Source organism: Zerene cesonia, chromosome Z (genome assembly GCF_012273895.1).
Source record: "Zerene cesonia ecotype Mississippi chromosome Z, Zerene_cesonia_1.1, whole genome shotgun sequence".
NCBI lineage: Eukaryota > Metazoa > Arthropoda > Insecta > Lepidoptera > Pieridae > Zerene > Zerene cesonia.
The window spans coordinates 2,639,103-2,666,793 of record NC_052122.1 but is presented as its reverse complement, the minus strand read 5'-3'; the positions used below and the strand labels follow the sequence as shown (position 1 = coordinate 2,666,793).

Here is a 27,691-nt window from a genome sequence, read left to right as displayed (position 1 = left end):
ACACCAGTTCTATTTTATAGTTTGTACAGTTTTCAACCTAAACGGTGGGTGGGGTGCGTGTGCGCTTTTTGCTCGTAGTTCGTAGACGATCCGGTACCGGGATATATCCTTATTGTGCTTTATAGTTTATTCTGTTCATAACTCTTCGGTCTCTCTCCCGGCAAACGTGTTTGCAACGGTTTTCTAATTTATTGCTTTACCATTCTTGTAACAAAGCGTTAAGATTTGGTATAATAATAATATGAATATGCCATTATGATGTTTAAAAAGACTATAGTTTGTTTAACTGATAAATGTCTTGTTTCATTTTACAAAAAAGTGTAACACTTAATTTGGAAAGATTAGTTAAAATATTCCTAATTTAGCAGTATGAATATCAATGACCTAGTGTTTAATTATTTTTTTCTTAACTTAATTTATTACGTTGCGGAAGCTGCAGAAGAAAAGGTAATTATAATTTTTTTTTTCGTTATGCATGTTTGTTTTGCAAGTTTGTATGTATATATAGGCATAGGCTAAATAAAAGAGAAATTGTTACACATTATGTTATTCATTAAGTAAGTCGTTAGCTGTGCGTGTTATCATTAGTGTTGTTAATTTAAACTTTAACAGTCATTAAATGCTACAATAACACTGAAATATATTGCTCGTATTTGATTGATGAGACATCTTCACCAACTAGAATTTGATATTAATCATATAGTAAAGTGGATGATACGAAAGTCAAGTATTCAAATCTTCATTTATTTATTTATTTTTTTATATTCTAATCGCACAGGTTTGAAACAAACATAGACTATATTATCACTTAAAGAAAAGTCATAGGATATATGTATGTATTTGGAAATTTCATTATTATTTTTTTAAAAGCCACGCGAAATATACTGTTTTCTTACAGCGAAATTATAAAATCAATAAAACATTTGTTACTCTATAGTATGTGATTTTTTTTCATTTTTATAACGGAGATCTGAATTAAAAAAAGAAATTGTTGATGCAACAGCTAAAATACGCGATTTAATTATAAAATCAACTGAATTGTCTTACTTGGTCTTATCTAAAGTAATATTATAAAGAGGAAACATTTGTGTTTTTGTTTGTAATGTTTTTACACAAAAACTTCTGGACCTGATACTAAAATAAACTCATGAAATAATTGTATTGTCACCGATTCTATATATACAAACTACAAAGTTTGAATTAAATCTATCCGTCGTAATCGAGTCGGAAAATAAATCGCTTATATATATACAAACATATAGACACAACAACAGGTGAAGCTAATAAAAGCTTGTAAAAACACTAACCCATTTTGTAAGCAATTTAGTTTATTTTTTAATCAAGTGTATTTGGTAACTTGAATGCACAAGTTCCTATCATGTGATAGATCTTTTATTATTTAATAGATTATTTTAATCAACCACTAATACTTGAGTACTATTTTATTCTAAGACATAATCATACCACGGGCCTATGTTAAGATAATACGAAAGATCGAAAACATATAGTATTACAGTGGCGGTATCTACTTCTTAAAGAAACAATTATAATTCTACGCAATTACTAACAATAATTTTCGCAAAATATTTGGATAATCAACATTACCGTATTCCACGACAGGTCGTCCCATGCGGCATGCACATACCAAATATTTAGTAGTATTTGTAGTATAATCAGTACATAATAAATAATTTGTATAAAAGTATATCAAATCTACAATCAATTAATAGTATTACATATAAAACCAACACTTGTATAAGACATATATTTACTGCATCCCATACATTAACAATTTCGTAGTAATCATATTGTGTATATATATATATAGTGGTTCTTGAATCGAATCGGAAGACCTTGTTAAACCTCCAATGATTCTTCATTAACTTGATGTCACAGTTCATTAGACCGCTATTATATTATATTACACATATTCCTAAAGATTGAAGTGCTGAGACTAATGGTTATCGGTAGAAATATTTAAACGTTAAGTCCATATCATAATGATTGCCAGCTAAAATTGGCAAGCTTTACGCAATTGCCATTGCTGCGAACTGAATATAAATGAAATTATTTCAATATTCTAGGCAATAAAATAACCTCTATTTTCTGATAATGTTAACCTTTTTACTCAATTATTAAGCCGTTTCCATAGTTTACATAACATTAATATCACGGCAGGTTAAAATGGGTGGAACGTGCTATAATAATGCCTTCTGCTAAGCTTCTAAGCTAGAAGCTGAAGGTGGTTCGAATGTATACAATTTGGCAATATTGTCAGCTATCATAATAATTGCAGTCCGGCAGCGATTCCTGCTCGCACCGAGTGGCAGCATGTGAGGCAAATACAGGCAACAGCAATCGGGTTATATGCGGGACCGATGGCAGAACCTACCCTTCCAAGTGTCACATTATGAAGGTTCAGTGCAATGGAGAGCCGGTCACTGTAGCTCATAGAGGCCCTTGCATTGGTAAGTCTATTTTAAGAGTTTAAGTTGCAGTCGCTGCGTTAAATAACTAGTGAAAACCTTTAAACACGATGTACAGCATGGTGTACATTTCAATTATAAGATAACTTCAGGTTCCCTTTATACATCGTAATACCTATAACGATATACATGTTTATATGATTTTATAAAATTATTGAGTGCATGCGGTAATACAGACTTCTATAATTAGACGACAATAATTCCTTACATTCCGATTAATGTATTAAGTTGCAATATGAAACACATCTGCAATTAGTATTTTATCGTCATCTTTCTGAGTGATTCATTATAAATCCGTAGCCATGCTGCCAATATTAAATCAATCTCTACAAACGACGCGACAGCTCATCTATACATATTCACATTATGTGTGCAAAGCTGATATGAAATTGATTTCTCTATCACTGTTATATATCTGAGATGAATTTAGTGGCTGTGTTCGTCTGCTACACGCCATGTTTGGATTTAAAATCAAATCATTGAAATAAAGATCTGTTTTTTAGTTACCTTCACCAGATAGTCTTTGGTATAGACGTAAATTTGAAAATAGGTTCATAAATTCGATCTTTAATAATCATGATTACTAACAAGTTATTCTTAAGAATATAAATTTAATTACCCATAGTTTGAATTAAAACTTCCCAGCTAAGGTTGTTTTTTTTTTCTTCTAAAGTTAGATATTAATTTACTCACTAACATTGTAAATTCTCAGCAGAGCTTTAGCGGCATATTCTGTTTGATGATAGTTTAGATCGAGATACCTTTTGAAGCAATCCTTTTGAATATCCATTCTCCGTACGGATTCTGCGAAATAAATTCTTAGAGCAAGATTAAGGTTTTTGTTCCAATTGAAGATGGGCTATGAAATCTTAACAGATAAATTAAGGAAGATTACGTCATTTTTTATCTATACAGGATATTTTTTGATGAAACAATTAGTTGTTGCAATTAGGAAACGATAGCATGTTTAAGAAAAGGCTGGACGACGCGCTCTGAAGCCTTAAAAAAATATTTCGTTGACAACTTCCAGGTGCGTTAAGATCCCGATGAAATACTTCTGCGCGGAACATTGCCACATATTTGAATTTTGCTTATGTTACAAAACTTTCTGTATAATAATAGGCAAGATTTAAATTAACTTCTTGATTTAGGCACGGCCCTTTTCATCTTTTGTCATTTTAGCAGTACTATTAATTTAAGAAAAACTGCGTCCGTATGCTACAAACACAAATTACAAGTCTACATTACGCTAGAAGAATTTCAGCTAATTGTTTTATTCTAGATGGTCAATCGTCTTGCCTCACGGTTCTGCGATATGCGTTAAACGCACAGAGCGGGAGACGAGCGGCCTTCGTTCCCAAGTGTCGTGCTGACGGTACATATGCTGCAGTGCAGTGTGCAGCTGCCGGTGCGGCTGCTGGCTGTTGGTGCGTCACCCCAGACGGAAAACCCTTACCAGATACTGCTGTAAGGAATGGAAGGCCGGACTGCACGAGACCTGGTAAGACTTGGAATGATTACAAAATAGGTTCTAAAGTTGGTTAGAGAAAGAGAGAGGTCTTGAGAACTAGCGGTATATGATGATAATACTTAAGCGCAGATACGCACCTAGGGTCTTATACTAGCGACACTAACCAAAGAATAAAAAGGGCGGGCAGTCGTAACTCTCATATAAAACCTTGTTGCAAGCTTTACACATCAAATGGTTTGTAAGTGTTCAACCTTAAATGTGGACGATCATTCTGATCACTAGAAATCGGATATCTTAAATGCTTATGTGCATTTTGCTATTTATCTTTTTATTATAGGAATCCGTATACCACTTCAATAAGACCATAAATATTATCGTCTTATTGAAGCGAGTATAATTAACAAACTAATATTAAGTTATCATATAAACATGATAAATATTTATATCAGATTATGGTTTTTAATTCGGAGAAACTGTTTTATCTACTTAAGTAACGTCCTATTCACATTCTTGTAAAAATACTAAGCATTAAGAGTTATGGAGTTAGTTAGTGACTCACCAACTTAACTTATGTGACTAGTTCGTATAAAGCTAAACTCTCAGAATATTATTGCTAAATTTCAAGCTAAAATTATGCAGGAACTAGCCATTACCAATACTTAAAAAAGTGATCTATCCCGGATTCGAAACATCTGTTCTACTTAACGCCAAATTGTAAATAATGCGTTCAAGATCTTATGTAAACACAGGCTCGGATGAAAGCCAATGTTTACAATTTACATTTCACCAAACAGCGTCTTTGAGTGTACCCGTCAAAGTATCCAATTCATTACAATTTGAAATCTTTACCTATATCAGTTACGAGTGTTTTGAAAAACTAAACTCGCCTTATCGGAATGTAAAAATCCCAGGACCAGTGACTGATTTATGTTCTTTAAGGTAACCAGTTCAAAGATAAATAATGTCTTTCTAAATTTAAAACGCTTAGTAATACTGATATAAGACGTAAAGTGTTGAAATAGTCACTTTATGTAAGTATATAATTCTGCTTCGAAGTCTGCGAACGAGTGACGAGCTGTAGTGTATTATTAAAATATTGAATAAACCGCCTGTTACTTAAAAGTAATTGTATATTTTCTGTGTTAATTTTGAACATGATTCATAAATCGATACCAATTTCAATAGAATGACCACTAGGGTACCTAATCAACAAGAACTGACGCATATTTCGTCTTGCAATTATTTATTGTAATTACAAATTATATTATGTAGCTAATAATAATTTTGTGTATTCTTGTAATAACATTGCAGTAGGGATCTATAACGGTGATGCAGTACATTATTGTACTATTATAGTTGTATTTTCTGAGTCTTCAAGATGGCGTTTAGATTCTGCAATGCATAACCTATTCTAAATATACACTATACATAGTATGTACTTCGTGTCTATTAGATAGAAAACAGATAGCTCGTGTTTATAATAACTTACACTATAAGAACAATAACGGATAAATCAAAGGATTGGCTCCATATTGTTGGCTATAAATCAATTTGTACGGTCAATTTTAAGGATTAACTGAATATAACTAATTTATATTTAGAAATTTTAAGTGCCCAAACTATATATTGAATACATGTTTTAAGTAGTATACGCCTAATATAGGTATAAAGGGGTCAGGGGCTTCGAGAGGCGGAAGAAGGTAATAACAATGTGTTTACTAGACAGATATAGTCAGCAAATGGAGATGCTGTACAATGTTCGCCATTTAGGGACACAAAATATTCCTTATCCCGTTTTTTTACCCAGCTAACATGCTTCTATTGAATTGACACTGATTTATGTAATTTTTGAAAATAGACATGTGAATTGTGATGATAATATGGTTCAGAGCTAACATATTATCATCAGATCAATACTCGTTGCCGACTGTACCAATCATTAAATTAGGGAACATTGATATACTTACAATGTCCCTTGCGAAGGGAAGGAAATGTCGAAATAGTAATGAGGTTCGCAATTGGAGGATTGAAAACAAGATAAAAACATACAAACGCACATGTCGCCATCGGCTAGTATTAAAGATCCTTTGATGAGACTGGACCGATTTTATGTGAGAGCACAAGAGGACCGCCCTTAATCAAAATTCTTCGATAGAATTAAGTGCAAAATAAAGTCGCCGCGGGTCTAAAGTTATTGAGTCACGCCAGTTTTTACCTGACCTTATTTTTGCAACAAAAATACTGTTCCTTTTTGAATAAAATATCAGCCTGACTCACATTATGAATATTGTCTTTCATATCTGGGATTGTAGGACTGTATTATTTTTATTTTCAAGAACCCTTGTTATTTACCGCCGTAAAAAATAATGAAGACAAGGAAATTTAAGCAAGACAACAATATCTTATTTTATAAATACTAAGTCAAAAGATATACTGATTATAATAAACTATACTGGCAGCATTTTAAAGTTGTTTGAGTTATTATAATTGAGATTGTTCAATTCTAAAAAAAATCTTATGTTTAATTGCTCACTTCGTAATTTCTAGATCAATAATCGTAAATAAAAAATACTATTTATTAAATATAAATATTCTATAAATAAAATAATAACTTCAAACGTCATGCTTTCTTAACAATAATGTGAATAATGTTGTAGAGCGTAATCTGGTAAATTGGTGGCAACATGATGACCCACTCTTACTCAATTTATCGAGATTTATAGTCATCTTCTAGTTATATAAAATAAATGTTGGGTGGAAGATACCGATTAGAATCAGTTATCAGAACACTCAGGGCGATGTCCTGCGGAGGACGTCTCATTGTCAAGACCGATACCTATATTAAAAAGCTTCTAGCTTTTTATATCTTATTCATTTACATTAGAAACGTTTATGTTTCAATACGTTAAAAATAGCGGGAAAAAGATCACTGAAATGCAAAATCATAAGTAGATTACTACTGAATTATACACCTCTTAGTTTAAATAAATGTTTATTGAGGTAAAATTTCGTCTATTAAGTCACGACGTTCGTGACCTAGACAGGCTATTGCTCTTTGAGAATACTTTGATAATATCCGGCGAGGCTAGCTCATACGTGTTTGTTGATTGTATCATCTGGTAGATAGCGAAAACACTTTTTTAGCTCGGAATGTGTCCGTTCCGGTCCAGGCTTAGAAAATTCTTTGATCAAGTAGAATTTTAATGTTCATCAAAATTTGCTGCTAGTGGTCCGCCTTTGATAAGAACAGATATAAGACAACTATATTTTTAAATTGAGCTGCACAATGTTGTTCCTAATAATATCTCCTAATAGAATAGAATAACTCAATCGGATAACGTTTTCTTGAAATTAGAAGTAGATTTATATAAATATTATTAAGCGAACAAAAATACTTAGCAGTCTTGTCACGAGAAAGCACGTCCGTAATAAACGATCCAGCAGTAAGAGAATATGAAATAGGTGCATTAACTTACGATACGAGGAATGCGCTGTTCAAAACATATTGCTAAAATAAATAGTATTGTTTACTGCACACCATATAAAACTTTTGGTAAGAAAAGTTTACATTTCTATAATTATATCAGAAAAGGTTATATATAAAGAAACCTTATATTGGTTTTAGGAGAATAACTTTTGTAAAACTCGTTTATAACCCACATATGTAACAGTATGAACAAACCTCTTTCTGAGATCGAGCTTAGTAGTAGGAATGATAATAAAATTTAATTCCGATATAATTTATGAACTTTCGAGTACCGTTTCCGATATCCAGTATCAGACGCGCCCACTTATATTCAAATAGCAAAAAGAAAGGTAAAACGTTTTGTTTGACCATTTGACCATCTATTATAATAAGGCAAATGGTCCCATTGAATTGGACATTAAAATTTTATGCATATCTGTTTATGTGAACCGCAGCGCTTTGCCGTTATTCAATAGTCTTTGAGTTTTATGCTCAGTTATAAAATAGATATTTCATGCATTTATAATGAGAATCTGAATTGTTTTAGTGTGGATTGTGGCTATCCAAAACAGTTAAAAATTGTTGCTTTTATGAATCAATATGCATAGAACGACTAAATTCAGAAATAACAAAACAGTTTTTATTTAAAGTAACCCGGATAAAAAATTACAAATGTCACACTCCGGTTGAAATAATATCTCGTTGATTACTCAAATATATTATAAAATTGATCGTATCGTAAATCGTATATTTTCACGTCTCACCAGTTTGTTATGCGTGTCGTTTCTTAAAAGCATGCGCTGTGCAATTGTAGCCATATAAATAATTAGTGAATCAGATAATCGTATGGCGCCATTTAATTAAAAGGTTAGACGTTTAATTAAACGTCTAATTATACACGACGGCTGTGACTTACATAATTACGTTATTTGTCGCCGACTGTTATGACAATATGAATATAATGTTAAATTACGAATTTATTATTATTTATGGTAATACACGAGTGTATAATAAGTCAAGTATGAGTCGGACTTGAAGCACTAAGGGTGCTAATAAGTTGAAGTGCAACTACCAATAGATTGGTTATCCTTCCGTTTTATGACCATTCTAAACGTTGCTTCGATCTTACTATTTGTTGTTATAGTGGCAACAAAAAGACATTATTTAAATTTTTCAACCATTGCAGTTCATGAGGTAGGCCTGGTGAAAGACGAATGGTCAGACATATAGACGGACAGAATGTTTTAGTAATAGGGTCCAATTTAACCCCTTACGTATGAAACCCTTAAAACAGAGATGGTATGAAGTTTTATTAATAATAGAAGTTTTATTTATTTGGGATTCAAAGAAGCGTTGTTCAATTCGGTGAATATATCTCACAGTTATTTGTGATTTCTAGCTATTGGTCCCATGAATATGTCCGGCTTCAGAGATTTAATTCTCACCTCTTCTGGCATACCAATTATACGATCACGATCCTGCAGTCTAGAGAGAGAAAAACATTCTTGGTTACTGGAACGTGATTCATTGTAAGAAAAATTCGATAAATCTGGAACTCTTGAAAAACAACCCACCATTTTGAAAACAGATTAGTAACTTGTTTGTTGACTGTACAATTTTGTTTAGATGATGTTGCAGAACTTATATATAGCCCGCGGTATTATTCGCATAGACTTCCAATGAAAATATTTTAAACCATTTATGAATGTGAAAATAATACATTTTAAAATGATTACTCAGCTATGAAATTAATTCGGACAAACAAACACGCATTCAGAAGTTACAAGTGTAATATTACGTAGTGTGGATTTTATAAGTTTCGATGTTGATTTAATGGGATTAGAGATTTGATGGATTTAGCAGTATTACCCGAAGACGAGTTTTCTTTTCCTCACCCTTCCCAGTCCTTCTGGCCAGTTGTCAATTCTTTCCTTTACAAGCAGGTAGCGCATTCGGCGCTGGTGATCGCTTACCATCGGACGAAACACCAACTCAGTTGCCCACTATGACAAAAAATATTACATCACCAAAGTATTACAATACTAAGATATAAGCTCCATTTGAAATGTTATATATTATCGCATCAACAGACGTAACTTGATGAAATAAACATAACAATAAGAATATTACCAACACGAGAAACACAAAACGATTTGAGTAAGAGCTTTCAGCTTTGAACACTATAATGAATTGCTTTCGTGATAAGTAACTGAATGTTGCTCTTGCGTTTTACAATCTCCATTCGTTGCACTTAGAATTAATGTATTTTATAGATATTCCACTTTGATATTTGATTTCATTTGATGGATTTGTGGTAAATTGTTGGAGACTTTGATCATTTGTGATTTGACAACTATAAACAAAAATATAACCTCAGAACAACTCTAAAACTTTTAGTATGTTCGATTTATCTCCGCTTACGGTAAGTTAAAAATAAAGCATAGACATTTGTGGATGTAATTTGTGATTTTAGGACTTACAAAAATTTGGTAAGGATTTCAATCAGCAGACGTTTATATGTTAAGCTTAAGGACCGCGTTCGCAATGATCGATGGTTATTGATCGGAAAAATAGCTTACAACGCGTTGTGGTAAACATCCACGTCGCGAATTTGCTATGGCTCTAATGTAAACGCTCACGATGCGTTGTGTCAATAACAAAAAGCCAATATAGCGAAATTCGTGTCGTGGCTTACATGCTATTCGACTTCGAGGCGTTATGGCTATGAATAAAAGCCATGACGCAATTTAGGTAAACACTCAAGAGGGTAAGCATATAATTTAATATTCGTTTCGTTTTCCAACATATATCTACACTAATATTATAGAGAGGAAACTTTTATATTTTTGTATGTGTGTAATGTTTTCACGAACAACCATGGAACCGATTCTGAGAGGGACATAGGTTATATATGTTAAACGGGCGAAGCCGAGGCGAACGGCTAGTGTTATATAAAAGCGAAAGAGCACTCGCTCACTCACCGCGAAATCTCGAAAACTGTTGTATGTACTAAGGCGAAATTTGGCTCGGATATTTGTATGATAGTTCTGCATTTGCAGTACTGCAAAATCGCAAGTGCCAAAATAGACACCAGAATAATGAAATGGGTGACAAATAACAAATACGGAAAATTGCAAACATTCAATATCCACACATCTTATAAAACCCATATTACTTAAATGTTGCTACGAGGAAAACATAATTTCTCTTACAAAATTTATTATATCGTGTTCACGCGTTGAGTTCTATTTCAGTTCTTACTTTATATCGGTTTACTTGCCAATTACCGACTCCATACAATTGGAGCCCGGTGCGGGCGCCTCGTGAGGCAATTAAATATTTATTACCACTTACACTGACCCGGTTGCTAGAAATCTGTTACTCCAATAATAATATTTCTAACGTTGTGTCTAAGCTGCTCAGTCAATTAGAACTCGAGTATGCGTTGTGGGATTGCTTATGTGACTGTTTCTAATCGTTTTTACTAACGTAAATAATTTTTTTCTGTTAAGAAAACGTCATCTATACAATATGTTCATCACTTCTATAAATTTTAGAATTGGGAGAAAAAATCGAAGCTGTTTGCTTGTGTGATATTTATCTAACTTTATATTTACGATTATCCAAACCTTTATCGATGACCTTATACACAGTTTGCAAATATCACTCGAGGAGCCCAGCACCTGTAAGCGAACTTAATTGAAATGAACCGCGGATGTCGTAACATATACACAATATTCTGCGCAAAGAATGGGTCCTATAACACTTTCTACGATGTAAGTGTGCTCGAATTTGACACGTTGTTATCTTGATCCTATGGTGGCATCGAACAAGTGTGGGTTTTCTTAGAAACAGCGGTTCGAGTCAGACAGCTCGACGCCGGATTACAATGGGCTTGACTTTTTTTTTCTCTCGGAGGTAAAGCGAGACTAAACCATGAGGCCATAGAAAAAACGCTCCAGACATCATTCAATAGCTCTGTTGGGAAGGTTCGCCGCACCTTTGATGTTTTATTTTTAGGTACCTGCGTCTCGGCTCTCGACGTAAAACGGATAGTAGAAAAGAGTTAGGAGCACGAAATCATAACATCTATCGGCGTTTGGTTAACACGCATCGAACACTTATGCTCTAAAAATAATTTAAAGTAAATATTTTAAATAGTCTAGGTGTGCTTTAAACTTTAAAGCGTCATTAATAACTCCATAAGGCAGCTTAGTATATAATGACTGGTATTCTAAAGGTAGTTTGCCCAGTTTATTTTGTTTTGCATAATGTAGGGGCATGGCGGGCGTCGGGATGTCTGTGTCCGAGGTTGATTGCTTTGTATCACCCGCTCTTTTCATAGTGTGCAGCGTGAACCTGTTCGATAAACAATTATTACACACACATACATATTGTTTTATATCTTTGTTAGGTTAACATTTGAAACCGTAGTCAAAGCTACGGTAATAAAGAATCGTATTAAATTATGGTTGTGTCAATATTTGAAGTAAGTAAGTTATCTACTAATGTAAAACAGCATGTTTTATCTCGGTGAACAATTAGCAGATCACACCGGACATAGTCTACAAAGATTCTTCGGATGCTCGACGCAAATAAAGCAATTTAAACTTTCAATTAAATAATTTATGGCGGTGTAATATAAGCGTAAGTGGAGAGCTCGATCGTTACCGGTTTTCGTATTGACTAATGCTGTACATCACTGTCGTTTAGACCGGTTGAGTAGACAGTATTCCTTCCCCGTCCCCCTTGCAGGACAACACACTCGCGTCATTGTAATGGGGACTCGTGTAGGTATACTTCGTACCTGTAGACTGTCCTTATGACTAAAAAATTGTCTCACGATATGATTTTACCGGACTACTTAATTAGCGGTTTATATATTCTATTCGTTATTTTCGAGTTTATTGACTTCGGGCATATAACACATTTAGATTTATATAATGTTATATAGGGTAGGTACTATTTATTTGTCGAGAAATTTAGGTATTAAATATAGTCAGAAAATAATTATTATTCTTTTTTCTTATTATACTTCTGGCGTAGTCACGAGTAATACTTATGTAGGTCTTTATGAGCCAATTACTCAGAATGTCTAAGTGCATATTAGATAGGGTAAATATTTAATCATCGTTAACGTGCAGGCAGTTAGGACAATTTTATTTAATCGGATTTTAACATCCGTGTCAATTTGTATACTATATATTATTGAAGGTGCTGTCATCTGCTGCTATCATCACGTTAAATATTATTAATTTGTTATGTAGCACTTTTTGTAAAAAGTAAATACTATCAACATACGATAAAACTAATAGATTGGATAGATGTCCTTTGTAATCCTACGGAAATACGATATTATGGAAATAAATTCGTTATATAGAAACTAAACAAGAGTCGTTAGGTATCACAGACAGCAGTTACGTTAGTGAAGAAAAAAAAAAACAGCAGCGCTAACATGACGATCATGCCTTTTTATTATTTATTTCAGGTAAGTCTCAAACGAGACGCCGCTCCTCAGTTCGAGGTCAACGCAATAAACGAAGTAAGTAGAAATGTATTCACATTAGTGCCTATTATTCAAAGAATTTACTTTCATTGCATTAAAACACACAACTTAACACGAAAATCTTTTGCATATTGATTGATTATGTGCATGCGATGCCGTGATCACGAAAGCAAACACGAAAATAAGGATGGAAAAGGTTTTTCAACCACCTATTTATAGCTTTCTAATGCATAGCTCAACTAACTATGCTAATTAAAGACACTTTTTTAACTGTCGTAAAAAATGTGTTATTAGATTGGCAGTTATTATATAAATTCGATATAATACGTATATTCGAACACCGTGAAAAGGTGACCCATTGATCAATTAGTCATATCAATAAATCAAAAAATCTAAATCCGTTGTCCAAGTTCTAGAGACATTTTAGCGAATCTTTACAGAGTTAAAAAAAGGTGAATTAAATTTACAATATATTTCCTACACATCTCAGCATGAGACCGATACTCTCTGTATCTTGCATGCCTCGAACTGTGAGAACATTGATCAAAGTGAATGTACATACGTTGTGGTAACAGAGCCGGGTGTAAATTAAATTTTAAAACGCAACACCTTTGCGATTCTATGACGTTCCTAAATTTGCATTACAATTACTAACTTATTCGTTTCGTTGCGTATGGTTCATAGTGCACAAAGCATTTAGTATGTCAATGTAATACATAATATGGGTCTTGCTAGAGCGTTAAATGTGCGCTCAGATTTTAGATTCTAAAGCAAATGTAGAGGTATCGTACAATGAACAAAGAGATCCAAAGATATGAGAGATCGAATTCAGATGTACTACGCCGTTTCTTTCACCGCGTCCTACATTCAGCGTTCGATGTTTATCAGGTTGCACGCGCGCAGATCGGGCCCAGTTCAATGGGAATCTTATAAAAATATTTAGCGGGGAGTTTGAAAGAGCCCGTTCAGAGCAAGGTGGGGAGGCCGCGGACCCACGCTCTGTGGCCGATTGGAAATTCAGAGAACTTGACCGAGATAGAAGCGGCACGCTACAGAAATCTGAATATCGGGGGCTGAGGAGGCTTATCAAAAAGGTCAGTTGATCTTTATATTATTGTATGTTTTATATTATTGTGTATTACAATTAAAAGTTTTCTTATATTGTGTATTTCAATTAAATTAAAGTTAGCTAGTAGTTTAAGCAGTACTCATTATTACATATATAGACGAAATATTTTTCTTTCTCTTTTACATTTTTCTGGATCAAATATCAAATTTAAATCATCAACCTAATAACGTATTAAATTTCTGCAAAAAATTAATGTCAAATTAATCATAGGTGGTGAAACCGAAGCGATGCGCACGCGCATGGGCACGCGGTTGTGACGGTGACGGCGACGGCGAGATAGCGCGCGCGGAGTGGGCCGGCTGCTTGCTGTCCAACCCCGAACCACCAGCACCGGACTGTGAGTACCTTGATAATACTTAATTAAACTCAGTGTACTAGCAACATCAACATTCAGAACTAACAACTTACCATCTAAACCTTTTTTCTTGTAGTTTGTATTGCATGAACCCTTGTGTGTTATAATTTAATTTCCCCTCTGTTTTCCAAACGCGGAAAGAAGCCTATCCCATTCTGTGATATAACAGAGTAGAAATATTATATGGTCTACTTCAATTAACTAAATAATGTACATTCGGAGACGTAACATTCCCATACCTGATCTCCACACCCAAAACATGCTAATCTATGTGCAAACATAATAATAATATATAGTCTCTCTCCGTTTCTTCATGTCGTTGAATGCAGACGACGACAGCGGTCCGGAGGCCGAGCCTGACTATGAGGAGGAACCGCCACCCGATCCTAGTGCAGGTATTAAAACCCTAGAAAATTGTAGCTAACCGCGCAGTTTTAAGGAGGCTGTTTAGGATATTCATGATTCATTAAGACTATACAATACTCTTAAAACTATAAAACAGTTATCTGATCACGAGGGCGTTCCTGAAATACGAATGAGGGACCCATTTGGTTGAATCGTAAAAATAGGCATGAGGAACATAAATAAAACTTAAAGTAAAAAGTAAACACAATTAATACTGTTTTAAAATAAATGATGTTTTTTTTTATAGCAGAAAAATATTAAAATAGCAGTAATAAAATCTAATCCTATAATTATTCGTTTTTGATGCAAATGAAATAGAATTATTTTTAAGTTTAAACTATACCCTAATAATTATAAAAATATCTTCAGGCGCGGCTAAAACCATTGACATACTAATATAAGATTTTTTGTACAGTTTTACCAGGTATAATGCGTAATTCGTTTGCGCCAGAAGGCTCCGTGGCGAGGGAAGATGAAGCCAATGATTGTCTGACAGATCGGCAAGCAGTACTGGATGAACAGGTATCAATAGCAATAAATTGTTTGTACAGTTTTTTTTTGTGTATTCATTGCGCTATTGGGTGGATAATAGTAATAATTAATATTAGATGGAATTTAAATTATTACTTTAATTATTTTTATGTGGTGTATAACATAATGTCTTATAATTAAGCATACGCTTGGTATTATTAATAGTTTTGTTACTAATTGTTTGTGGTATTTGCTATTTTCCTCTGATTTCTGCTGGTGAACTAAAAGTGAACATTTATACTATTTAACTGAATTATTGCCATTGCGAAGGTGAGCTGTGTTTAATGAATTATTATTAATATACAATTACACTTTTATGGCGAATTTTCTATTATCTCTAAAAAGATAGATAAGACGCAAACGCAAATGTATTTTATTTCATTCTGGTTTTGTTTGTTGTGCTATTAATCTACAACGCTTTACGTGAATTAATCTGTGTTTGTATACGTCAGAGCTTGCTACCGTGTAATATTTATAATACTTTTAATGACTGTGCTTTCTTCTGAGACTGAAAAACGGATAGTGCCCACCGCACTATTTACTCTATTGAGACTGCTTCTATTAAAAAACTAAGAAGGATCTTGTTAGTTTTTTAATGTAGGTAGGTACTCTTATTTTGGCTTCAGGATGAAGTTCTCTGCTATCTATATCTAACAAATGAGCTTTTTGATGTTCTTACGATTTGGCGATAGTATTTTATAGGATAATAATTTTTTTATCTACTCTATCCATAATACGTTTAATAGTCCTACGAGTTTTCGAATATAACCGATCAAGATAGAACTCCATCCAGCAACATTAAGATAGGGCTCCATATTATATAGACTGTATATTTTTTAAAACAGCAATGACTGAGTTTCTGGTCAGCTTTGCTCTGTAACTCCTTTCTGAACCGGTGGTAAATTTTGATTTGCGTATTGAAAGGAAATCTTGTTAATTGAATAAACGATTTAAGTTTGAGTATACTGAACCTCTATGCTACTCATTATTCATATAAAGAAAACGAATTGGTTTCTTATCTTCAGCCTACGTATTTTGCCAATAGGTTTTTTATCTTCAGTCCACGATGTCAGTTATCTCAAGTACTCCTCGTTGCTCTAGAAAGCGGGCAGCGCGGTGCTATACGTGCCCGAGTGTATGGGGGACGGGCGGTACGCGCGGGCGCAGTGCTACCGCTCCACTGGGTACTGCTGGTGCGTGCACCAGGACACCGGCAAGCCGATACCCGGCTCCTCCGTGAAGGACAGGAAGCCCGACTGCGATACTGCGCCCCAACACGCTAGCCCGATGAGAGGTGGGTCAATAAGTTGTGGAAGTTTCTCGAGTGTCTACGCTATAATATGTTTAGTCTAGGATTTTTCATAAAAACTAATATTAGCAATTACTTTATGGTTTTGTAAAGAATGGCTGGTGATTTCGATATGAAGATAATATTAAGCATGGGCAAGTTATGAACAAATTTTATTCTTACCTATTATTTGCCTTAATTGTTTTAAGAAAAATCTTTATTGATCCATTATTTAATTAGATATTTATAAGTTTAATTTTTCATATGCGTAATAACATATTTATAAGATTAATTTTTCATATGCGTTAAACTTGTAGGATGCCCTGAACCTATAAAGTCGCACTTCTTACGAGATTTGATGAGTTTCTTCATTTCTAAAATGACGACATCTATCAATGGAACCGGACCAGGGTAAGGATATAAAGCTATTATCAATTCTCTTTACAATACTTTCTTAAATAGTCCAAAACTTCCATTCAATCGTTATCTACAATTTAAAAGTTGCCGACACTAGATTTTATTAGTTGAAAAGAATAGACCACTATCACTCGATAGTTTTTTTTACACCATTAACTGATTTAAAAAGAGAGTTCATTGTGCTATGAACAACGACAAAAACAATTGCTTATGATATAAACTTACGACAAATTCTACTGCAAGTCACAGTAATGACGTAGTGACTTAAGCAATATTAATGATCTGTTTTAACAAGCAATTAAGTCCGTAAGACAAACTAGATATTTGCCCTTTGTATTCCAATTAACTATTATTAACAGCGGAGATAAACACCATTTTACATATGTACTTAGCTTTGCCTATTTTAAAACAAATGCAAAGTTCAAAAGAAAGTGTTTTCGATAAAAAATGTGTTTTCCATAAGAATGTTAATAAACAAGGATAACAGGCTACGATAATTATAAGAAGTTGCTCATTAAATTACCTGCTAAATATTCTTAGAAACACACGTAATCAAAATTCATAATGCTCTCAAAACCATGACGAATCGTATGTGTATAATATAACTTAGATATATTATACACATACGATATATATATATGCCATATTTAAACAATCATTTAGACACACAAATCCAACATTAAAGTTATAATTTACTACACATACACAATAATCGCTCTTAACTCCAGCGAAATGGTAAAATGGGGAGCATCAAAAGAGGAACAAGCAGCCACTTGGACCTACGTAATGCTGGACAAGGACAAGAACAAAGCCCTCGAGAGACGCGAGTGGAAATCCTTTCATCAGCTCATATCATCAGTGGAACAGTTGAGGCGGTGCGGTAGGAAACTGCCGAGATACTGTGACGTGAACCATGATGCCAAAATCAGTATTACAGAGTGGATGGCCTGTTTGGAAGTCACGCAGGCTTCTCACGGATCTACTAGTAAGTTGATAATTTCATATTATTTTCATTTTCAGTTTGAGCTCATATTGTTATAAAAGAAATGACTAAAGACATAGGTATAGATAAAAAAAAATGTTACTTCTATCGAATAATAATGTACCTTTCCATTAGGTAAACAATTTCATAAGCCAGTCAAATACTGTTCGAGTTATATTATAAACTCTTTTTTGAGTTTTATATTATGTCCATAATGTAAATGTCGTAAAGTTTTCTTTTGACCTTTTTCTAAAGGTGTTACATCCAATTTACGGCGGAAATGTGCATAAAGACTAAATAAGTTTAATGTAATTTACTTTTATAGTTTCGTTTTATAACTAGGAAATTTTATATTTTTTATTACAGTTTGATAATCAGAAGTTCGAAGTAAAATATTTTTTTTTTCCCTATTCTAGCGGAGGCTCCAAAGGTGCCATCAAACCCACGGAGAAAGGGCCCCAATCCCTTGGAGTCAATTCTGAAGGCAGATGACTGATTAACGAATCTCAAACATTTACTAAATATTTATTTATGTGTCTATCACACGGCGTAGTGTCAGTGGTCAAAAATACCAGTGTAGTGTTAAAAATGGCCTTTATTTGTATAAAATAAGGAACTATAACTAAATTTTGTTCTACAAAACTCGGCGACTGATCCTAGGAAGTATTTTATAAGTTCGGAAAAATAATTTATTGTAGATAATTGTAGGCTTTTACTAGTCTCGTTACTATTGTTTAAAAATTGTTTCTAATTAGTTTTAATACTTAAGTGTCTTCATTTCTCTAAGTAGATATAGCATATAAGAAAAGAAAATATAACAACGTGGTATAACTATATAAATGCCCACATGAAAATCTATAATCACAATATACTGTAATATTGAACAAGAGAACGAGTTTTAACAAAACAAAATTTATGCTTAACATATCAACATACACAATTTCATCGATATAATAATGACTATACATCGAAAGCGATATTAATTACACGTAAAACATTATAAAATATTGTAGAAACATGCAACTATTATTGTAATACATTAATTACCATGCTTAATGAATAAAATATTTATAGATCTAGCGAGTATAAAATGTAAGCACTATGTGATATTTTTCAATATTATCGCTAAAATAAATAATTTAACAATTCATCGACTTCATTTTGAATGCACATCTCTACTAGATCCTAGAACAACGAACATACAACGCGGATTACACATAACTGAAGAATTACGCTAGGTATATAACATTATATTGCACGATTACAGCGTGTCATTGACGTGTACGGTGTCCTTTTTGGCGAGGACCGTTCTCTTGTACTCGTCTACGGTTTCCGTGAGGATTTTTTGGAAGATGGTCTCGAACAGTTGGTTTTTCACAATGACCTCGTCGGTGTGCAGCGAGGTCCACTCGGGCTCGCAGCGGCGCCACTCCGCGAACAAAATGTCGTCGATGTGATCTGAGCGTCTCGCACCAACACCTGTATACGAGTTGATCGTTTTTAAATATATATTTTAATGGGAAAACGTGTATTAACCAGTTTTTATAACACTGTTTATATGTATTTTATAGAATTTGTATGAACAGAAACGACAAAGTAGGTAATCAGACATATTAAGCTGTTTAGTCCTATCCATACATACATAGTGTAGTCGGATAAGGATAAGTGACTAAAAAAAAATAATATTTAGTAGTTGTATAAAAATTTCGATCACACACGTAAATAGGTAAGCAATGAAATAAAATCGACTGAAACAGTACCATTCATACATAATACAAAAAGTTCAGTCTTTCATATTCACGAATGTATATATACATTATACACCACAGATAAATCGTAATTTATTTTTTGTTCAGCATTAATTACTTATACGCGTGATTAAAATCTATTAAAACACACACACACATATACATTAAGCGCAAACAATATACTATAATAAGAGCCATTTGAACGCGACATCAAATAGAAAGTATAGTTTTTATTTACGATGCATAATGTTAACATTTACAGTAAATTGTGTGATTTTGAAAACTTAGAAACGGTTCTTAGGTATCTATGTCTACACAGATTAGGTGTAAGTAATAGACAATATGGTAAAAAAAACAAAACTAAAAAAAAGGCACACTGTAATGATAAAATTATCTCCCATGCGCACGGAGTATTTACATGTAAGGATGTTATTGTATCCAGGCGATACCAATCAGGATAACAAGATAATCTGATGAAATAATTGTTTTGTCTCAGATCCTTGATACACGCAAAAAAATTGAATTCAATCTATCAATTTAAAGTGGGTCAAAAGTGAGTGTAAATGAATTAGTTACATACAAACATACAGGTCACTAATAACAGCATGTTAAAAGATACAACGTCTAGGCCTAAATTGCATTATAAATGTAAAATTTACCAAACTCACCCGAAACAGTGCTAGGCGTCACACCAGTAAGCACTTCTTTCAGATCTGCACTAGTTTTCCTGGCTAACTTCTCCGCATCGAGCCGCGGCTTCGGCGGCAGATCGTGGCAGGTGTCCCAAAACTTATCGCCCCGTTCCTTCTTCTGCCTGTCACGAGATTCCTGGCAATAATCCTTAAGGAACGCGTCGAAGGAATCGACGTTCTCCAATTCCGATGGGATCGATTTTGTAATGTATTCGTGGATTTTCTCCTCAACAGCGGAGTCTACGGTGAATTTTCGCGGTTTGGGCGCTCTCGTTTCTGACGGAGGCGTGTAAGGGGGCGGCGGTTTGTCCGGTATTTCGCGGACCACGAGCAGTTGACATTGTTGCTGTTCTAACGCTTTTATCTAAAACACGAAGGCGCAAAATTTTATTCAACCGGTTTCCGGATTTTGCGAGTGAGCGAAAGTGTTCGAGTACATTTTGTTGGTTTAAATATTTTATAATCAAAAGTTTAAACATTTGTATTCTATTCAAAACTCTGTCTACATAATATACTAGCGACTCGCCCCAGCTCCGCACGGGTGTTAAACATGACTTTGTAAGATTGTATATACCGCTGGCTTAACTAGTGAAATTGTGCCAAAAAGTGTAAAGATCCAGACAACTCAAATATTCAACCTGCACGCTACTCGTCAGACATAACACTGGGTCAAACAAACATAACCATATTACTGAATATACAATACACACATTTTTAACCAAACACAAGAGTACAATACCTCTCGTTCGATAGCGAGCTGCTGCCTACGGAGCTCCTCAGCCTCGCTCTGCGCGGGCGACACGAGCGACGACACGCTGGGGTATAGTATTGGACTACCGATACTGCTACTTTCCCCTGCAAATTACAATGCGAATCATTAGAATTGTTAATGCTTTAGATGCAACTTGGTTAGGGAAGTATATTATTTATATAATATACTAATAATATTAAGGTAATATGTAACTTTTTTTGAAATAGAAGAAATATTAGTTGTTTATCACAATTTGAAAACTAATCTTTACAAAAATATGAAGTTTCATAATCTAGTCAGTGAGTTTAGTTTGAGATTTTAACATACCTGGTGAAGTAGACGACGATGAAACTTTCTGTTGATTCCATGTCAGCTGATCAGGTGGTGTAGACTCGACTACTGCAGCTTCCCCCGCAGGAATGGGAAGTGGTCCTGCCACACTGCCGCTGGGCTCATCTCTACCTTTCACACACTGCGTCTCCGCTGATGTTGACAATGGTTCACACATACAGGCTACCTTCGCAGATTCTAGACTAGACTTATTCACTGATACATCTTCATTTATACTCTTTGCTGCTTCTTCTTGCCAATTAGCTTCATCACACATTTGAACACCAATGTCTTTCACTTCACATGTAATCACACCATTATCAGGAGACGATATTGGAGACTTCTCCTTCTCCGATAAACCTTTATAATACAGATCCAACTCCTCCACTAAACTACGAGCTGTCGAAGGACTGCTTGATCTTTCAGCATCTTGACTTTTGACCTGATCCATAAACTTTTTGATAACATCTCCCTCTTTTATATTAATATGTTGACTATTTGTGGTTGCGACTATATTTTTAAGAGCCTCTTCATTTACCTCGTATTGTTTTCCACTGCTAAAGATTTCGGGTAAAGTTAAATTTTGAAATAGAATATTTAAATAGCCACCATCAACGACTACAAAATTTTCATCAGCAGTATTTGTGGATTGGTTGATGGTGGAGGAAGTTAATATGCTGTCTCCAGTCTGTATGCATTTTTCAGCACTTTGAGAACTTTCTATCGCTGGTTTAAGTATACAGGCTGGAGTTAGAGACTTTGGCCGGGATGTTGTGCTTTCCTCACATCCACTGCTTGACAAATCAAAACACTTCAGAGGCGCCGTATTTCTGTCGGTAGATATGCTCCGCTTCAATTTTCTTTTTTCTATTATAATTTGTTCTACGTCAACTGGGTTCTTGAACTTCAACTCGATGTTTCTCTTAGTTTTCATTAGAGCTACCTTCCGTTTCTCTGATAATGTCAGTAAAGCTTTACGCATACGTTGCATTTCACCACACTCGTGTTGTAGCTTTAGCAATGCACCTCGTTGTTTCTTCTTTAAAGTTGAAATATCGGTATTGTCTTGCTTTTTTCTATTCTCGAGCCAAAGTATCTGTGATTTTGTGAAGTCTTTGAGGGCATCCTCTCGCATCTTCAGCACAAATAAGAGATTCTTCGCTCTTCTTTGCTCATCGCGTATGAGTAAATTGAGCTGAAATAATTAAAAAGATATATAATATACGAGAATTCTTCAGGCACCTCATTAATAAATGAATCAATTCCCACAAGTGCATATTACCAAATTGTTTATTTGACATAAATTGTTTACATTTAAAAATTAAACACTTACCAGACAAAGACTTTTCGAAGCCATTGTTTCGCGATCATCAACATTCTGGCAATTATCAAACTTGGAGAAAAACGAATCGTACTCCAGTTTCTTCAAGTCATATGTATTATTTACTAGATCGTCAACACTACTCTGGGTTATTCTATTTTCGGTTAAGGAACAATTTTCTAAATATTGCAGAGACTCGAGGAACGAGTCAATAAAATTTAATTCGCGTTGAAACTGCTCATTAATGTAGTCATTGGGTACTAAACTATTCTCAGCTTTTATTGAGCTAATTATATCCGATGGTTTCATTAATTGATTGTGATCATAGGTCTTGGGGCATACGGGCAATTTGTTTTGTGGGTATTGTGTATCATTGCTCTGCTGCTTATTAGTATCCTGTTCCTCCTGCCGATTAAGTGTATTGTCATGCGATAGCTTGTCTTTCATTTCTTTATTGTAAACGGATATTACGTTCATTGGATAAGAAACAGGACATGGCGGCAAATTCATATCAATTTCGTTTTCAACAACGTGGAAGTTAATTTTTTGTTTGGTTGTGTATGTAAGTGTTGCAGTGCTTATTATATAGGAAGTGCTTTTTCGGAAGCACTGTTCATTCTGGAGCTTTTCTTTTAGATCTGGTGTAATTGTTAATGGGGGAGCTTTGAGATTGGGTAGTGATTGACTATTGAAATTGACTATATTTTCTTTGGGTTCCTTATCTTTTATTAATGTTACGTTTGGTATTTCGAGACTATCAAATGTTGTTTTATCCCTAACTTCATCACTAATTGAGTGACTGTTTTGAGTAAAATCACAGACAGTTTCAGTAATCTGATCAAGTGTTTTAATAGGATCTGTGCCTACATTGACATCTTTAAAAGTGTTTATTTCTTCAAGTTCTTTCATACATTCAACTATATTTTTATCATACATGTTCTCTATGTATTCCTCAGCTAACAATTGGTTTAACAGATCTTTTTTTGTTAAATCTTCTTCGAGTGGTACATGTATTATAGTTATAGGCTTTTTTCTTTCACATATTTCTTTAATCACTGAGCTTTTTACTCGATTCTGTTCTTGTGATGTTTTTGAAAACTTTTCTTTGGGTTCATTTCGTTTAATTAGTTCTTTATTATCCTGTTTTAATTTATTTTTTATTGTTTGGATTGCTCTTTCAGTGTCAGTGGTGTTTACTCTCTTGCCTTGATTAGTTTTCGATGTTACACTCGTGTTTCTTATAAAGCGCTGCGATTCTATAACAATTTGGAATACGTTAATATTTTACAACATGTTTGGGTTTCATAAATATATAAATAACTTACAACTCGCCCCTACTCTGTACGGGTGTAATACTGATGCTAAAGGTACTTTATAATATGCATAATATTATGCATTTTATATACATATAACCTCAACCCCTTGCATGACTCTCCTCTTACAAAAAAGGCCGGTATCAAAATTCACCATGTAATTTTAAATATCTAAGTATAGATGCGGACAGACAGTGGTAAGCGACTTTGTTATATACTATGTTGTGCTGTTTTTCGAAACATACCTTTACCTTTCAAATTTGGGTCGTTTTCTTTAGTTTGTTTACTTCTGAAGTTTGGAACACTCATCTCCTTTCTAGCACTTAAGGAATTTGTTTTAGTATTTTGCTTTGCGTCTGGAGAGTCTGGAAAAGAAATTAAAATTACAAATTGCTTTTTTCAATAAAATAAATCAACAAAAATTTATGTATCTAAATACTTTTATTGAAAACAATTTCTAAAAATGGAAATAAGCAATTACTTACACTTAGCTGCATTTGACAATCTTGATGTAGTTCTATGAGTCAATTTCTGATCTTTCATTCCAGTTTCTACTGCTCTATTTATCATCTTTGAATAAGACGTTTTCACATCACGTGCTAAACAAAAATTTTATATGTTAAAAAAATCAACTCATACAATAAGATAACAAAATTAATAAATGATATTCAACTATGTCATCTTTACAAATACCCCCCTGTCAAGGTTCGGATCTCTTTGGAGCTATGAAACAGCAGTGTATAACATACATAGGATATTGCAAGAGTATCTTTATTGGGCACTTTATTCAATATAGTAAATACAATTAAAATGAAAAAGATATGTATCTAACCGGCTTCTGCCCACATCTTCCCTTGCATGATCAAAGATTGTTCACATGGAAATTATTTATTACACAGGGGTAAAATATTGTCTATGCATAGTGTATCTGGAGATTCCTATCATATAGACTTTTACCACAATAATCATTTTGCAATATGAATGAAAGAAATACAAAAATATAGAAATACATATTGACCATTTTATACCAGTAAGAAAGTATAGATATACATACAAAATCTTGGATTATCATCTTCTTCAATGGTGACAATTTTCCTCTTAGAATACCCTGTAGTTAACATCTTTGGAACAAGAGCAACATTGGATTTCAGAGATCTAGTAGTTTCTACATTTGGTTCCTCGATTGCGATAATACGACGCAGTCTTGGTTCCAATGTGTATTTGTTTTCAGTCCATGGCCCTAAAAACATGGACATGTTAAAATAAATGGATAAATAAAGTGAGTTATGTGATATTCATGATGGAATGAATTAGGATTGGATATTAAAATGATAGAAGCCAGAGTGTATGTTTCTTTATATATATATAAACACTTCATATGAACATAAATAAGTACAGTTGTTATGTTTTGTAGGTTTAGGAGTACAGAGCTGTAATATAACACTTGGACATAAGCCACTCAACCACTGCAAATATTAAAAGAGCTTGCATACTCTAGATCATTAATTTCCAAATAATATGGTAATTTCTCCATTAACAGAAGGCAAAAATTTACACTTATTGTTTGAAAAAGGAATGAATGTATAAACAATTAAGAAGATTTTAATAGAAGAATTAAACCATCACCAACCATCAACCTTCATGGTAATTTAGTAGATGGTTTATAAAAATTATAAAGCAATAGAAAATAACACCAGACCTTACTTATATTCTAATGCACAAATGTCCTACACAGCATTCAATTAGTATTTATACAAGTGTTGAATGCCTGCATATTTGCTATATTAGACATCAGGGGATACCCTAAAAAATTGGATAACTTTACCCAAATTTTGAATTTTAATTTATTAACATAATGAAATTATATTGAATGTTGCCAGACACTTTTCTTGAACCACAGCTACTTCCAAATGATTTCTAAGAAAACAGCTAAAATTTGTATTCATGTCTAGATTTTAAATATCAAAGTCAGACCAGAATTATGCTTATGCTTTGCTTGCACTACAAATACCATTACATTCATACTCTAGGCTGATAGTTCTTAGTGTTGGGGACATGTTTAAACCATACAATTGGTCTGTTTGTACATATATTAAAGCCTGGCTAGCTGAGTACCAGACATAAGACACTTATTTCAGCATTGATTAACTGTTGTGCTTTATAGAACAAATCTGTACTAATGTACAGCTGATACATTGATAGTTTGATCACCAAAACAGGAGCTTTATAAAGTTTTTATAATTGACTACAGCAATACTAGGTATTGATAATGAAAGCAGGGATAACATACTTAATTGCTATACTTTTTTTAAACTATTCACGGAAAAGGGAACTCCAACTAAAATGGAAACTCAAACCAAAACACTAAGCAGTTGCTTAGGTTAATAAATTAGGTATGAAAAGGTTGTATAATTAAAGCATTGAACAACTTATAAATTGAAGTAATAAGAGTAAATGATTGTGTTATATATTTAAGTCTTTGAATGATCACTTTAATATATCAACATTGGAACATGTATTTATGTATGTCATGTGTATATTTATTACATTCTTATATATGTAATTAACTTCTTATTGATGTTTATTAAAATACATGCATATTTGAGCAGTTTTTTCTTTTTACATAAAAATATTTGAAACATGATGTTATTGCATAATAATTACTATGTTATGTTCCAATAATAAATAAAATGAATAGGTGTATTAACCCTTTTAATACACCTTATATTCTATCTAAATATTAATGGTTCCAGATGCATGGTTTCATTGTTTTATAGATAACCTCAAACTTAGCATATGTTGTCCAATTTCATAGTAATTAAATCATTAAAAATATTAAAATCATATGCATTAATCTATTAATTAAAAAAATTCTAGTAAAACATTCTTACAATGTGTATTCTCACCGTTTTTGACTTGTTTAGGTCGAGTTCAAATTCATTTAATATACAAACCACTTGGCTTTGTATATTTAAAAAAACAAATTAATTTTGTCTGTGTCTCTATTCTAAGGTGATATTTCTATAGGAATCACGATACCAATCAATAATATAATTAAAGTTTTAAATAAAAAATAAAATATTAATATTTTCATACCCTTGGGATTCAAGTCCAATTCCGATAGTCTAGTATATTTAACCACTGAGCTCCTATGTTTGCTGTTTGCAATAAATGGATTTTGTATTTTTACATAAACACTGAACAATTTGTTACATTCGGCATCTGCTTTTACGGATGCCGAAGCATCCATAATAAACTACTGCGTCTATACCATTAATTTCACTGCTGAATGGTAAACTTTGTATTACATATTGTTTTGAATAGAACAAAATTTAAGAAACTACACACCTAAATGTGTAGATTTATTTCGAAAACTTTTTATTTCATTTTTAGTAGCCAAAAATTACTTTTTGTTGTCAATTATGTTTCAATGTTTTTAATTTTTATTTATGAGTGTACGTTGCATCTATAGTCTATGTTTTAAAATTGGTGTAGTACAA

The 27,691-nt window shown here is 33.4% G+C and overlaps 2 protein-coding genes across 4 annotated transcripts; one reads left to right on the top strand and one right to left on the bottom strand.

Moving 5' to 3' along the window:
• Positions 1–21: 21 nt before the first annotated feature.
• LOC119835925 (SPARC-related modular calcium-binding protein 1) lies at positions 22–19,184 on the top strand. 2 transcript variants are annotated; one of them, XM_038361057.1, is made up of 12 exons: positions 22–447; positions 2,297–2,468; positions 3,769–3,987; positions 12,912–12,965; positions 13,818–14,023; positions 14,269–14,395; positions 14,743–14,808; positions 15,234–15,340; positions 16,451–16,643; positions 16,955–17,048; positions 17,783–18,039; positions 18,453–19,184. In XM_038361057.1, the coding sequence occupies exons 1-12, from the start codon at positions 370–372 to the stop codon at positions 18,530–18,532; spliced, it is 1,653 nt and encodes a 550-aa protein (XP_038216985.1). In that variant the 5' UTR covers positions 22–369; the 3' UTR covers positions 18,533–19,184. The 2 variants fall into 2 exon arrangements, with proteins under 2 accessions (XP_038216985.1, XP_038216984.1); XM_038361056.1 differs by having other exon boundaries at positions 14,710–14,808.
• On the bottom strand, positions 18,617–27,642 carry LOC119835924. Of its 2 annotated transcripts, none has more exons than XM_038361054.1 (9): positions 27,288–27,642; positions 25,246–25,431; positions 24,677–24,790; positions 24,437–24,556; positions 22,891–24,134; positions 21,555–22,752; positions 21,216–21,331; positions 20,453–20,840; positions 18,617–19,515 (listed from the first exon to the last, which is right to left on the bottom strand). In XM_038361054.1, exons 1-9 carry the CDS (start codon positions 27,439–27,441, stop codon positions 19,298–19,300), a joined length of 3,738 nt encoding a protein of 1,245 aa, XP_038216982.1. In that variant the 5' UTR covers positions 27,442–27,642; the 3' UTR covers positions 18,617–19,297. The 2 variants fall into 2 exon arrangements, with proteins under 2 accessions (XP_038216982.1, XP_038216983.1); XM_038361055.1 differs by having other exon boundaries at positions 24,443–24,556.
• Positions 27,643–27,691: the final 49 nt, after the last annotated feature.

Coding starts and splice junctions, on each gene's coding strand:
- LOC119835925 (XM_038361056.1), top strand. CDS start 370: ATGAATATCAATGACCTAGTGTTTAATTATTTTTTTCTTAACTTAATT. Junction 14,024..14,268: donor TGAGGAGGCTTATCAAAAAG/GTCAGTTGATCT, acceptor AATTAATCATAG/GTGGTGAAACCGAAGCGATG. Junction 16,644..16,954: donor ACACGCTAGCCCGATGAGAG/GTGGGTCAATAA, acceptor TTAAACTTGTAG/GATGCCCTGAACCTATAAAG.
- LOC119835924 (XM_038361054.1), bottom strand. CDS start 27,441: ATGGATGCTTCGGCATCCGTAAAAGCAGATGCCGAATGTAACAAATTG. Junction 24,791..25,245: donor AGATGATAATCCAAGATTTT/GTATGTATATCT, acceptor ATTTTTGTTTAG/CACGTGATGTGAAAACGTCT. Junction 20,841..21,215: donor AGCTCGCTATCGAACGAGAG/GTATTGTACTCT, acceptor TTCGTGTTTTAG/ATAAAAGCGTTAGAACAGCA.